At 45.5% G+C, this 14,162-nt stretch overlaps 1 protein-coding gene across 2 annotated transcripts in view; it reads left to right on the top strand.

Moving 5' to 3' along the window:
- The window catches only part of IL1RAP (interleukin 1 receptor accessory protein), a 48,986-nt gene extending 39,429 nt beyond the window's left edge, over positions 1-9,557 (top strand). The window contains exon 11 of one of the 2 annotated variants that reach the window (XM_088061087.1): positions 8,839-9,557. In XM_088061087.1, coding sequence (XP_087917213.1) covers positions 8,839-9,557 — 719 coding nt within the window. Of the gene's footprint in view, positions 1-1,924; positions 6,040-8,838 lie in introns of those variants that run through there. The other variant, XM_014254448.2, reaches the window with a different exon arrangement.
- Positions 9,558-14,162: the final 4,605 nt, after the last annotated feature.

Raw genomic sequence — 14,162 nt, 5'->3', positions numbered from 1 at the left:
TATCTAGATACAGATACTTTCACAAAAGTTCCACAGCAAGGGCACAAATTTAGACAACACTCTTGATTTTCAGTTTCTTGGAGGCTGAGTTGGTTATGTGATATTAGAAGTTCAAAGTCTGAATTTCTGCCAGTGCAGACCACCCCACTTTGAATTAATGGGCTTTGGGTCAGGACCCCACTGGTGACAAAACCTGTGCTGGGAAAATCCACTGGGGGGTCCCTTTTGAGTAGGAGCAGGAGGGACTTCTGAATTCTCAGCCCACCTGCCTGACAAAGGGAGCAGAATCTCCTTGGGTTCCGTTACCTTTCTCTCCTAGATGGTTGCCAGAATCTAGGAGCACCTTGAAGTTTGAGAGTAAATATGTGTCTCAGTGGGATAGCTGCCAGCCTGGTGCTGTTCCTTCTTGAAGAGAGCCTGAATGACATGGCAGGGCACCCTCCAGGCTCAATTTGCTTGATGCCAATGTCAGGCTCAGAGCAGGTTTGTTATGAGCCATTTTCACCAGATGTCCATCTCCCTCCTGTTACCTCTGCTCCTTCTTGCCCTGTTCACTTTGGAGAGTGTAATTTTCCTCCCAGAACAACTCTTCTGGGCTCTCTGTCCTTCATCCTTAACCCCAAATGTTCCCATCTCTGTGCCCCTCAGTTCCTGCCAGCCTTAAGCCAGCTCCAGCCCTGCGAGCACTGCCGGAGTGGTTTGTCACTGCACTGCCGTCTGCAATGCTGCTGGGGCTTCCCTGGCGCTTCTTAGCGAGGATTTGACTAATCTCCTTCTCAAGAAAGCACGGCAGGCCAGGAAATAGCTTTTGGCAGCTGGTGTCATGCCTCCAGAGTGTGCATCTGTGTCATGGGTAGAGAGTTATGTTGTCCTTGATGAAGAAACAGTGGGAGATGGATTATCCCATGAGTTAGCTGACAGGAACTAATCAAGCATGCTTGACAGCTAAATGAAGTTGTCTGTCAGCATTATTTTGCTCTCCATTGTAATTTCTGACCAGTAAAGAGTGTGCCCTTATCAAGGAAGTGTGGGAGATCCTGCAGCAGAGAGTACAAGCTCCGGGATTCACAATTACAAGAGATTTTCACATTAATTACAAGAAGGTGGCCAAGGACAGTCTACCTGCAGATGTTAGAAAATTAAAGAGGATCCTCGGTTACCATGACATTTCTCCAGCTCAAAAGATGTCATTTTTTGGACACTTTACTAAAAGTCCTCAGAGTCAGTGCTAAAAATGCTCTAATCTGCTTTCATAGATGATGGCAGCAGGAATAGATGGATGAGTAACCAGAGTTAGGATGGTAGCATTACTAAAGCAAATTATCCCATGAGGACATTTGGGGAGGGTGTAAATACTTATTCTGTGTGAGGGAACTGGCAAGAGGAGTGAAGGGAGTATCCAGAGTCATTCTGGACATCTGCCTGTGGAGGATGTAAGCATAGATATTCAGGCTTCCTGAAACCTCTTCAGGATGAGTCTTTCTGCTGAGTTCATTCAGCCAGCAGTTTCCCTGCCCTGCTCCAGAGAGCCTCTTTTCCCCCTCTAACTGGAAGGAAGCTATATCTCAGCTGGAGATCAGCAGCCCTCTTGGTCACAAGGCATCCTCACAGCACTGGGTGGTGTCACTGATGTGTAGTACAGTGACTTTTAGGTGTAGCTCTCTTGGTTATCTCTGTGTAGCATGGGGAGGAGGAAATGCATCTATAGTTAGTCTGGAGCTGATGGAGAAGATGTCACTGTATGGGTAGGGGGAACCAGGAGGTCCCACCTGGAGTGACTTACAGAGTTGGGAAGCACTAGTGTAGTCTAGAGAGGGCCTCCAAGGGATTTATTGTCCCCTTCAAGAGGCACCTGGTGTCACAGCAGCAGGTCAGCAGCGTGTTCTTGGGCATCACTAACCACCTCAATGTTTCTTTCTCCCAGTTGTCACAGACGAAACCCTGAGCTTCATCCAGAAAAGCCGACGTCTGCTTGTTGTCCTGAGCCCCAACTACGTCTTGCAGGGGACACAGGCCCTGCTGGAGCTCAAGGCTGGCCTAGAGAATATGGCCTCCAAGGGCAACATCAAAGTCATTCTAGTGCAGTACAAAGCCATCAAGAAGAGCAAAGTGAAGGAGCTGAAGCAGGCCAAGGCGGCCTTGAATGTCATTAAATGGAAAGGCGAGAAATCCAAGTTCCCAAAGGGCAGGTTCTGGAAGCAGCTGCAAGTGGAAATGCCAGTGAAAAAAATTAGCAGGAGTTTAAGCCTTGATGGGTTAATGCATATCCCTGAAAAATGTTTGACACAATCAGAAAACAAACCAAAACACACTGCAAAAATCCACAAGTTAGGCCAGGGAGTGGGGAGGAACTCAAGGTTTTTTCCATGAAGGACCATGTCCCGAGCATTTCAGAGGATAGTCATGTTTTCCCTGCAGCTTTGATATTGCTCTGTCAGTAGAGAGACCAAAGATGCAAACACCTGCTCTCTGCAAATGTATGTCCTTGTTATCAACCACACAAGTCCTGGGCTTAAGATCTAAATTTGCTATCCAGGTGGGATGCATCCAGCACCTTGTGATAGCATGGCCAGTACTCCTAGATCCAGTTCCTCTGGGACCTTCATTAGCATCCAGGACAGAGCTTCTTTTCACTCCTAAGTGACTTCACTCCTTTCTGGTCCTCAGTCCCTGTTGCAGAGGCTGAGGAGCAATTTGCAGGGTGGCTCCAGTGTGGAGCCTTTCCTGCATGTCCCAGGTCTGTAGTCCCAATCACTTGCGGGATCACAGACTTCTGCAGCACTGTGAAGAGCGTAGGCTCTTAAAGCTCCTCATCTTTGCTCCCCAAATTTCCTTTGAAGCAAATGCATCCAGGTAGTTTGGTAATAGGAAATCGCTGTAACAGAAGCATTAAAAAAACCCCCCATAACTCTACTGGGTGCTATCTGTATTGTAGCACATCTAGTAACAAGTGGTCAGTCTCTGGGACTCTGCAGTCTCACAAGTACCCCAGATCCTTCAGAGCTGCTTGTAATCCAGGGAAATCTCTCATAAGTACAGGCCATGGAGCATATGAGAGATGTTTCTTTTTAGAGTAAACTCAGGGGCTTCACAAGCACTACAAGAAACCCCAGTGTACTACTGAACCTGCCTACTGTCTGCCACTGGCTGGGAGAAAGCACCATGCAGGTGCTTCCAAGGTCTTTGGGATGACACTGCATAGAAGTCCAACTCAGAAGGACACCCGATAAACTTACTTGAACTTCCTGAAAACTACTAGTTCTGTCCATGTAGGTAGGATTATGAGGGCAGGCTGAGAAAGCTGGGGGGGATGTTCTCCCTGGAGAAGGCTCCTGGGAGACCTTTTTGTGGCCTTTCAGCGCTGAAAGAGGGCTTATAAAAAAAGTGGGGACTGGATTTTTAGTAGGGCCTTTTGAAATTACCCCTTTAGGGACAAGGGCTAATGGTTTTAAACTAAAAGAGGGTAGATCCAGACTATATTTAAGGAGGACATATTTTACAGTGAAGGTGGTAGAACACTGGCACGAGTTGCCCAGGGAGGTGGTGGATGCTCCGTCCCTGGAAGCATTCAAGGCCAGGTTGGACAAGGCTCTGAGAAATCTGATCCATTGCATATGTCCCTGCTTATTGCAGGGAGGGTGGTCTTTGAAGGTTCTTCCCAACCCAAATTATTCTATGATTTTATGAAGACTCTGTCTTCAATACCTGGTTATGAACAACATTGCCATTTTTAATTCAGGGCTTAGGTTTAAACTAGCTTTGGCTTTACAAAGTAAGTCTCTCCCCATCTTGATTCCAGCCCAGAGCTGCAAAACAGAGGGTGTATCTCAGCTTCTGCAACACTTGTGCAAATCGGAAGCACAAAAACCTGCTGTGTAGGTGTCCTTGCTTCTGCAGGAGAGGGCCTGGTGAGTTAACCCCCATCACACAGCTGGTGCTGAGGAGGGGAGTTTCCTGTCTTATAGGACAGACCAAAGCACAGTGAGGCCCTGACATTGACTGGTGCTATGGTTCACAATGTTTTCAAATAAAACTTCAGGCTCTGGGGGTGTCTCCATACTCCTGCAGCTCCTAGTGCAAGGATCTGCCCACTTAATTATGGAGTTAAGTATTACATGCACCAAGTGCATGCTACTTTTTATTGGTGATGGTTTTGCTCCTGAGTCACCTTTGGCTCATGCATTTGTTCTGTTGGTGTCCAGTGGGTGAAGCATAAGCATTCATAATGGCACTGTAAAAGCACTACAGTTAGGAGTCTATGCACTATTCACCCAGCAGAATTGGGAGCTTTGAGAGCATTCCAGTAAAAAGCCCAGCCTTAAAGGGGACTGAATCCTGGTGTCAGAGAAACCTTGTCCTTAGCATTTTATGATTAATAATGTTATTCCAGGGCTGCAGGGAGCTACAGCCCCCCATGCCCTTAGTCATGTACTGTATGTTGTGTTTAGGAATGGTACGCCACAATTCAGTGCTCCCCCTGAAGCAATGTGCCCTCTTCTTTTTTCTCCTCTTCCTCCCCTGCAGAGGACGGGAGAGGGAATTGAAAGCACAGAAGGTAAAGATCCCTCCATGAGATAAGAAAAAATTATTTGCTGCAAACAGGAATGAAATAAAAAAATTAACAACAATACTGGTGATAGAGGGTAAAAGAAATGAATGATTCCCATGGAAAAAAACCCTGACAATTGACCATATCCTTCTTCTGCACTGCACTGGCCCAGCTGTGCTGTGCTGGGATCCTTTCTCTCCAAAAGAGACCCCCTTCCCCCAACCTTTGCAAATGCAAGGTGGTTTAGAATAATGTCAGTGATTCTATAGGACATGCCTCCTCCTGACTACTGCAAAAACTAACCCTGTCCTGGCTGGAACCAGGACACTGTACAAATGTGTAACAAATAGGGCTTCTTTCTTACTGCCTTCTTCATCTTCCCCCCCCCAAGTAAGCTTTGATTTAAGCATGTAAAATTGCAGTCAGCTTCACTGGAGGCAGTGGAGCTTGTCATCTGCTCAGAGGTGCTTAAAAGTTTTGTTATGAGCTTTTCTACTGTGGTTGTCTGTGGAGGGATAGAGCTGCTTCCCACACTCCAGAAAACCTAATTTATAAGAGATAGCACCCAAACCCCTGCTTGGCTTTGTGAACTCATTGCAACCCTGTCATTGTGCCCAGCTTCACCTTTTTGTTTGTGTTTTAAGCATCTCTCTAATCAGCTGCCAGATCTGCAAGCAGACGGAAGGCCCTGAGGCCAAAGCAGAGCTGTGTTAGATTCCTACATGATTTTTAAAAGATTGACTCCCAAATACTCATAAATAGAATTGACATCCCAGACCTCACTACATCACATCTCACTTTTGACTGAGTTACCAAGAGAATTTATGCGGATTGTTATCTTGAAAACTAAGCCTCCTGATCTTGTTTTCATAATTTTAGTTACTTCACCAGGAAAGTAACTATAAACATAAATTGTTTATACATTCCTTCTAAGAAACATCCTTTGATGGACATTTCGCATGACCAGTGTGATTAGGAAGGTGGTAACTTAATTATCCAATCCCTGGTCATAGTCGAGAATCTATAAATACTGGAGTCAGAAAATAAAGTTCTGGATCAGGTTCCTCTCACCCAGGAGCTTTACCACTGGCCTTGCTGGGGTTTTTCAGGCCAGGGGTAAAGCCCAGTCCCAACTCTAAAGCAAATCTGCAAGCACCTTAGATACGCCTGCCATTTCATTCTATGCCACATGCGGTTTCCACTGTGTGATTCTGTCACAGCATCCATCTGAATCAGTTAATTCATTTGAATTTCTGTGCACTAACCTAACATTTATCAATATGCAGCTCATGCAAAGTTCCTCATTGTTTTTTCATCAGGAAACAGCGTGGCACAAATTGGAAAAAATATCTTCCCTTCCCGTTCTGTTGGATGTTGTACAGCTGTTTCAGAGTTCTCCTTTTTCTGTATGTTTTTGCCTTTGTGTGATTTGGTCTGTGAAGTGTCAGTATTATTTTATTTTGCTTTTCAATAAAACATTTTCATTTTTACATTTCAGTCCTTGTGCATTTCTCATAAGTACCATCTTCCCATTACGTCTGCGAAATGTTGTTAAAGAAAGACGATTGTGTGTATCCCAAGCATCAAGATCATTTGGGACTGCTTCTTGGAACGGGACATTTTCCTGGTTGTTTCATGCTGTGCCTGCAGAGGCACCTGAGTTCCAAGGGCCATCCAAGCAGAAACACAGTGACACACAGCAGTCAGATATCTCACATCAGTGGACCCACACACATACAGAAAGTCTCTGATCTGAAGGGTGCTCACTTGGCAATCACAAGACAGAAAGATGGGAAGACAACATCATCTCTTTGCTTTAAAGATCAAATCAGAATCTTAGAAATCTGCCCAAACCACAGAAATCAAACTCACTCTTAGGCTACTTTGCCTATCGGCTTCTAGGTTCAGTCAGCTTCATATTTTCTCATCCAAGTCACTTTCTTGCCCATTTCCCATGTTTGCCTGCCTGCAGGTAAGTTGAGAGACAGCCCAGCACTTCCAGACCACTAGCAAAATGAGTTCCTGTGACTATCTATGGATTTGAGGTCTATGGGTGTGGGATCTGTGACCATAATCCTTATAATCTGTTACATCTTTGGGGTGCATTGGGGAGACACAAGTAAACCAATAAAAATATGCAGCGTCTTTTGCAAACATTTAGTAAGGATGGGAGGTTTTTTAGTAAAAAGCAGATAACCAAGAGTATTGAATCCCCAAGCCCCTTCAGTGTTATTGCTGCCTGTCCTATCCAGTGCTGTTTCACTGGAAGATCCTACCGGCACATAATTCCTGAGCTGGGTAAACATTGCAAACTGAACATCCCAAGGTATCCTGGTCAGCCAAGCCTAAATGCATCACTTTCTCGAAATCAAATGTATCTTTGGAAATTTGAACACCTTCCCTGACAAAAAAAAGTGTCAAAAAAAGGAGTCTCAAAAAAAATGAGTCTCAAAAAAAAAGTCTCAAAAAGTGTTGCAAATTCAAAATTGATAAAAGAAAACCAGCACTGTCACCTCAATCAAAACATTTCACTTCTGCAGCATCAGAGTCATTCATGTTAATTGAACCTGGGCTTTTTGAGCAGGCAGGTAGAATAGGTGACCTCCCAGGGGCTGCTCCTGCTTACATTTTGCTGTGGTTCTGTGATTCCAGTTTCAAAAAGAAAGACCTTTCAAACCAGCAAAAGAGATTTTCTTTCACAAACTGTTGAAGCCTGACTGTTTTCAAAATAGATTTCAATCAGTTGTAGAAAAGTTTGAATGAGGTCTGGACTTAGTAAATTGGCGATTGCTGCCAATTCTCTATGCCTTTGAAATAGGGTGGCAAAAACATGTCATGGTGCTCAGTGACAATTCTGACAGAACTGACTATCATCTACTTTTGGTTTCAATGAAGCAGTGATTTCCTGTGTGTGTTGGGGGTAAAAATCTCCCCATACTTTTTATACAAGAAAAAAGCCCCTAAAAATAATTTGATTTTAATTCCAGTATTTTGTTAACCAAATAGTGCCCTACTTTCTCCATTAGGATATTACTGGATGATAATTTTTCCTATCTTGGTCTCCAAATAATCTAGTGACAATGAGTTTTACAACTAGTCATACTTCTTTGAAAAGTATTGCTCTGTACAATATTGAAATAAGGTGCATCCAGGTGCAACACAGTACACCTTCTGCTGTGAGATAAGAGACAGCCAAGTGCTGGGAGAATTAAGAGGCATTGCCATTGCAGAGAAGGAACAGTATTTTTATTCATATGAAAGACCAGTGTTCCACTGTTAGGGAGAGAGTCTCCAGCCTGAGGAAGAAATGGCAGAAGGGAAGCAGGAGGTATGTCTTCTTCCCAGAACAGCTCTTTGAAAGACATTCCTACAGGCAGATTTTTCTGTCTGAATTTGCAAGAGCTCTTACTCTAATGATCCTTTTCCTGCTTGAACACCAGTTTGTCCTTGGAGTCCCTCTCATCTCAGGCACCAGCACTTAGTAAGTGTATGGGTTTTTAAAATTTTTTACAGTTTTCTAACTCAGCTTTTGTTAAATTGCTGAGTGCCACGCTGTACAGTTCCCATCCTTTCCACTGCTCACCCTTTAGCCGCTACACCTTCAAAAGGCATCCCAAGCCACAGGTAGAAGTCCAAGGACATCCTTCAGGTTTGCTGCTTTTCAAAATTCGTAATAAATGAGATGTTGCTCTTGCCTGGTATCATTCCAGCTAAGCTTCTTGCTAAGCTTTACAACTTGCAATTAATCCCAAGAAATGCTTTGAAGGACAGTATTTCCACCCCCCATGATGCCTAGGGGAACCAGTGGAGGGGTTTAAGGCTGACATTTTTGCTTTCTAAATTTGGAGGTTTCTACTTAAAGATGAGTGTGATGGGGGGAGATGGGTCAGCCCCTGCAGTTCAGGCTGGGGCAGGATGACACCATTGCTTTGATCCCCTGATGCAAAGAGTTGCTCAAGCTGTGGGCAGGTGGTTCCAAACAAGACCCACCCTTTATCAAATGCCTGCACTTCCCTGGGCACGACTGATGCTGTGCAGGGCAGAAGTCAGAATACAGTCACGGCATATCGTGGCCTCTCATTTACTGCCTCAGCCTTCTCAGAAGCCCACTTCACAGCAAAAATGCTGCCAGCAGGAGTGTGGGCAGGTCAAAAGTCACAGCGCTTGTGCCAGGTTCCTCTGTGGGAAGAGGGATCTGTGCAGGTATGCCACCAAACACCTTCTTTGGCTTTTCTCTCCCCACTCCCTTCTCCTTGTGCACCCCAATTCCTCTGCCCTTGTGCTCTTAGATACCACTGAAGCCGTGTTCGACTTCATCCAGAGGAGCCGCAGGATGATCGTTGTTCTGAGTCCCGATTACTTGACAGAGAAGAGCATCAGCCTCCTGGAGTTCAAGCTGGGCATCATGTGCCAGAACGCCATAGCCACCAAGCTCATCGTGGTGGAGTACAGGCCGCTGCAGTGCACCCACCCCAGCATTCTCCAGCTGAAGGAATCCGTCTCCTTCGTCACCTGGAAGGGGGAGAAGTCCAAGCGCTCCGGCTCCCAGTTCTGGAAGGCGTTGCGGCTGGCCCTGCCGCTGCGCAGCCTGAGCGCCAGCGCTGGCTGGAACGAGAGCTGCTCCTCACAGTCGGACATCAGCCTGGACCCCGTCCAGAGGAGAAGGAGCCGGTTGAAAGGGCAGCCCGACCCACGGGGAGCCACTCCCGTGACTCTCGCTCACGGAGGGACGGCCTCGGCCTCCGAGTCAAAGGCCAAACACCGAGCCAAGCACTTCCTGACGTGCCGGTGTTGTGGGACCTACTGCAATGGCAGCAGCAGACACAAGCGGCAGGCGGTGGCTGAGCCCAGGTGGGACAGTCACCTCTGCAGCCCGGACTCGGGCAGGCCCCCGGCACAGGGCCTTCAGGGCAGGCCTCGAGCCGAGCCCCCGGCGGCGCAGGCCCCTGCTCTCGCCCTGTGCCATTACAGTGACCTGTCAAACAACAATGACTTCTATGTGCTTTAGCCCAAGGGCTGAAGCGCTGCTGCTGCTGCTGGGCCAGTGAAAGAAACTCACTGCGGCCTCAGGATATTTTTACCGTGTCACAGGCTGGCACGGTGCCATTAAGTGTCAGTCCCATGCCTGCATGGGGGACTGCGGCAATGTCACTGCTGGTGACCTGAGCCAGGGACCTGCAGCCGTGCACAGAGCAGCATGTACTGCAGGAGCCCCACAGGCTGGGGGATTCCTGCCCGGCTGCTTCTCCCGAATTTAAATTGCAGAGTGGAGCTGAAAATGTGTTTCTCTGGCGTTGCTTTTCCCACTCCGTGGCTGTGTTTGCAGCAGGACTGCTGCTGGGGTCGGGTGCAGGAGGGCAGGTCCCCAGCTGGGGCCTGGGAGGGAGGGAGCAGTGAGAAGCCATCCTGCTGGCAGTAACCTCTGGAGACAGGAGCCTGCATTTTGCAAAGGCTTAAACTTTGCTAATGAGGGTGATGGGAGCCCCTGCCACTGCAGTTATCCACTGTGGTCTAAAAGAACTTGCTCAACAGTTTTAAGACAAGCCCCTTCCCTCTAAATAAAATTGATTTCTTTAATCTGCTGTTGTAAAAAGTTCCATAGGAGCTGGTAAGTGCTGTAGCATTGTTCACCAGGTTCCTGGAGATTTGGTTTGCCCGAGCTGGCTGAGGTCCCCTCCTGTTCCCAGAGCTTGCAGTGGGCTCCTGGGCTTGGTTGCTATCCCCGCTTCACTGTGTGATGAATTTGTTCTGTCACTTGAATGGCCTTCCATGCAGCAGGAAAGAAAACCATTACAGGGAATATGATTAAAAAAATTCTCTGAGTAGTCAGTGAGCTCAGGGGTAGGAGCAAGACCTCAAACACTCACAGAAAACCTCTGGCGCTGAATCTGAGGGGTCAAAACTCAACCACACTTCATTAAATAACCAAAAGAGCCTTTGAACAGTCTCCCTGGGGCTGCTGTTTCATCAGTCTGTTGAGCTGGTTGTCAGCAGTGTTTCCCACTCTTCTCCTGCTCTGAAAACTTCATTTGTCTCATTCCACATTGTGTAAGGACTTCCCTCCCCAGCAAGGAAAGGTGCTAATCCTGGGAGCCAGTTGCTCACCTTCAGCTGATGCTCTGGCATGACAGACCTGCTAATACACTGCATTTGTTTTCTTTCCCTGACACCAAAAACTGTCTCCTTCACCACTCTAGTCAGTCTAGTAATTGTGTATCAGGTTGACAAGTAATTATTATTCTTCAGCCTTGAAAATATGATCTGAGCCCTTGGGGTACAGGTGGCCGCAGGATCCCTATCTGATGGCCTCAGGTGAACTTGCTGGAGCTGTAAGGAAGGAGGGGGCCATGTCTCACCCTTTTTAATAGTGCTGAAGTCCAGTTATAATTCATATATCACTTTCCTTCCCTCAGCAGACCCTCTTCCTCAGTATTGCCATGACTTTTTTGATCCTTTCCTTCTGAGATCAAGCACCACTGACAGCTCTCCTGTTAAAAGCTTCTGTGAGCTGAATACTAACAGCCTCCTGCAACAGACTGAGAAACAGAAACACAAAAATGTGGTGCTAAGTCAATCTAAATAAAACAAGGGCAACAAACCCCTAGCAACTCATAGGAGTTAAAAATTCACACTCTGGAGAAGCTTCCAGGTGTGGATTTCTCTCTAATTTCCATGAGAAACGTAGTAAATTGCTCAGAAAAGGTTTGTCCATAAATGGCTATTCTCAGTGATCAGAGGAGAAACAGGAATGAGATATTTGGAAAGCAAGTTGATAAATTGCAAGATGCGTTGTAAGATGTAATCAAAATACCATGAAATGACTCCAGTGGATTACAATTATTTGTGGGATGGTACTGTCAGTGAGTCTGCTAGAGAGAAACATGCAGCAACAAAATATAAATAATTTGTAATCAATCAGCCTCCAGAGTCAACATATTTGTTTTTTGTTGGCAGTTAAAGAGCTTTTCTTTACAGACTAACCCTAACCTGCTAACCCAAACCCTAACCCTAACACTAAAACCTACCCCTAACCCCAATCCTAAACCAAAACCTAACCCTAACCCTTACCCTAACCCTAACACTAACTCTAACCCTCTACCCTAGAACACGGCTAACAAAGCAGTTAGGGGACACAGACAAGTCCATCTAAACCTGTCTTCACTTTGGTGACTGCAAAGGCCTGGTACCTAAGAAGTTTGTCCCTAGCAAGTGCTACTGGACATGCCAATAATGAGGTGCTCACTACATCTGAAATGCCAGATGAATCACTAACCTGCAAGAACTAAAAGAAACTCTCTTTCAAACATCAAACAGATTTTTATTCTCATCTGTTACACTAGATGCTGATCTCAGAGTGTCTGATCTAAATGTATTTATAGCAGACATTTTCCCAAACAATGACAAAATTGTGAAGGAACCGACAGATGCCAGTAATAGAGAAAAAAATGCTTCAAACCTTTAATCCTTTCTCCACATTTCCATTTTGTCTTCCATGATTGATTCACCACCAATACCTATGAAGGGCAGCACCACCTCTAGCATGGTGTTTGCCCTGAGTGATACTCCCAGCCTAGGAGTAAAACCCAGAGCCATGTCACACAGGAGGGCAGAGTATAGGAGGGTGCATAGGGGGATGTAGGTGCTCCCTGCTCACAACCCAGACCTTTGGCCTCACCTGGCATCCAGAAAAATGTGATGCTGTTCTGGAAATGCACAACTTAAAACACTATGGACCAAGCAGGGAGCAACACGAATGATCCTGCAGCTGCCTGCCCAAATCCATGTGAAAGAGGTGCAGGGGTTTGACTGTTGTCCACATGGAAGTTCACACTGGATACCATCACTGGTCATGCTGGGGAAAGGCTGTGGCTCTAAAATGACATCATAAATGCACCACACAGGCTCCTTTCGCAAAGATGTTAATGACAAATAGAGATGCTGCAGAATGGTTTACAGAAGAATATTACTTGAATTCTTCATAGCACCACTAATGGCCAGACATCAGGGGACACAACATTTACACTGAAATGCCTGTAATCAGACTAATGATTTGTGCTTCACTAAAATGTATCTGCCACAAAGTCATTTGGCTTGAAAACTCCAAAGAGTTTTCCAACTCATCAGTATTTGTTCAAGTGAATAATCAGCCTCAGCCTTAATATTGTGCCTGATTGCTGTGTAACCTGGGTTTTGCTTCCAGATGGGGCGGTGGTTCTACTCCTCTGCTGCAGCAAAGAAACTTTTCAGGTATTTTTCTGTCTGTGGGAGTACTTGTACACTATTGCCAAATCATCTGACAATCCATTGCCCACAAAAGGATTGATTTTCAAAAGGTTTTCTTTCTTTTCTTTGCTATTAATAATTTTCAGACCTTAGGTGGCAGAGGCTGGGCTGCACAAGGAAGTGAAGTCCCTGACCTCCCGTTATTCACTGCTTCCCACTGACCCTCTTCTTCATCCCACTGCATCTCAATGGGAAACTGGACTTGATTGCTTTTTGCTTCCAGCACTTTTCCCAAGGAAGTGCTATGGCTGAGGTGTCTCCCAGCACTCCACTGGAATGATCTTAGATAAATTTTTTGTTACAGTGCACTGTGACTGCTTGGGGCCAGTTCATCAGGGAAGGCAGATCACGTTGCATGCTTGGTGAAGCGGGAAATAGCAATGACAGGCAATCCTTGTTCCATCTGCCGTGGTTATTAGAAAATGATGTTTTATTTATCTCCAGATCAGCCATGAAGACACTGAGACACTGACTCCCATCAGAAACATGTTCAGTAACTAGTTTTTACCTTCTGAGATCTATAGGTTAATGGATGAAGAACCAAAACCCTGCTATTAATGTGTGCAGGGTGATGTTTGCAAAACATTACCACATCTATGTACCCACAGTTACCAGCCAAGCTGGAAGTACTATTGATGGAAAAAGGTCATTTGGGAATATCTGCTCCCACTGAGCCATTTTCACTGGCTGCTGCTGATGACAATGACACCTTGAAATTCCACATGTGGACAGTTCCATATTGACCAGTCTGGGAATGAGCCTGCAGTGAGCTAAACAGATTCACAAAGAACTCCCATCTTCCATTCACAGCAAATCTCATTTCTTTGATTTTTTTTTTTTCCTCTGCCTCTCCTGTCCTCAAGCAAAAATCAGTACAAGATGACATCAAAATTTTCCATGAAAATGGAAAACGTGTGATTGCCATTTAAAATTATATTTGATTTAACATAAACATGTTTTGAAAAGTTTTAAAACAAAGCTCAAAATGTGCTATACTGAGAGTGTCAAAATCAGTCTGGTGTTTCACTTCTGTTTTGCTTACAGCATACTTTGTTAAGACTAGTGCCTTTTAAAACATTTCAACTTAAATGGAAACAGCATTTTCCTTTGGAAAGCAGATTTCATTATAAACACATCAGATCTGCCTTGGTTATCAAAATTACCCTTTTCTGCATATTGGCCCAACACTCAGTTTTCAGTATTTGCAGTTTCCCAGTCTGCTAAGATTTATTAAAGATTTAGGTCAGTGATGCCACAAGCTCCCTAACCAGCCCTCTGGCAATTGAAAAGCCTCAAACCATATTCTTACAGCTTACTGGAAGAAAAATCA

This window comes from Pseudopodoces humilis, chromosome 11 (assembly GCF_049639895.1).
Source record: "Pseudopodoces humilis isolate 2021_Gansu_Grassland_sample_001 chromosome 11, ASM4963989v1, whole genome shotgun sequence".
NCBI classification, from domain to species: domain Eukaryota; kingdom Metazoa; phylum Chordata; class Aves; order Passeriformes; family Paridae; genus Pseudopodoces; species Pseudopodoces humilis.
This window is presented reverse-complemented; position numbering and strand designations above follow the sequence as displayed.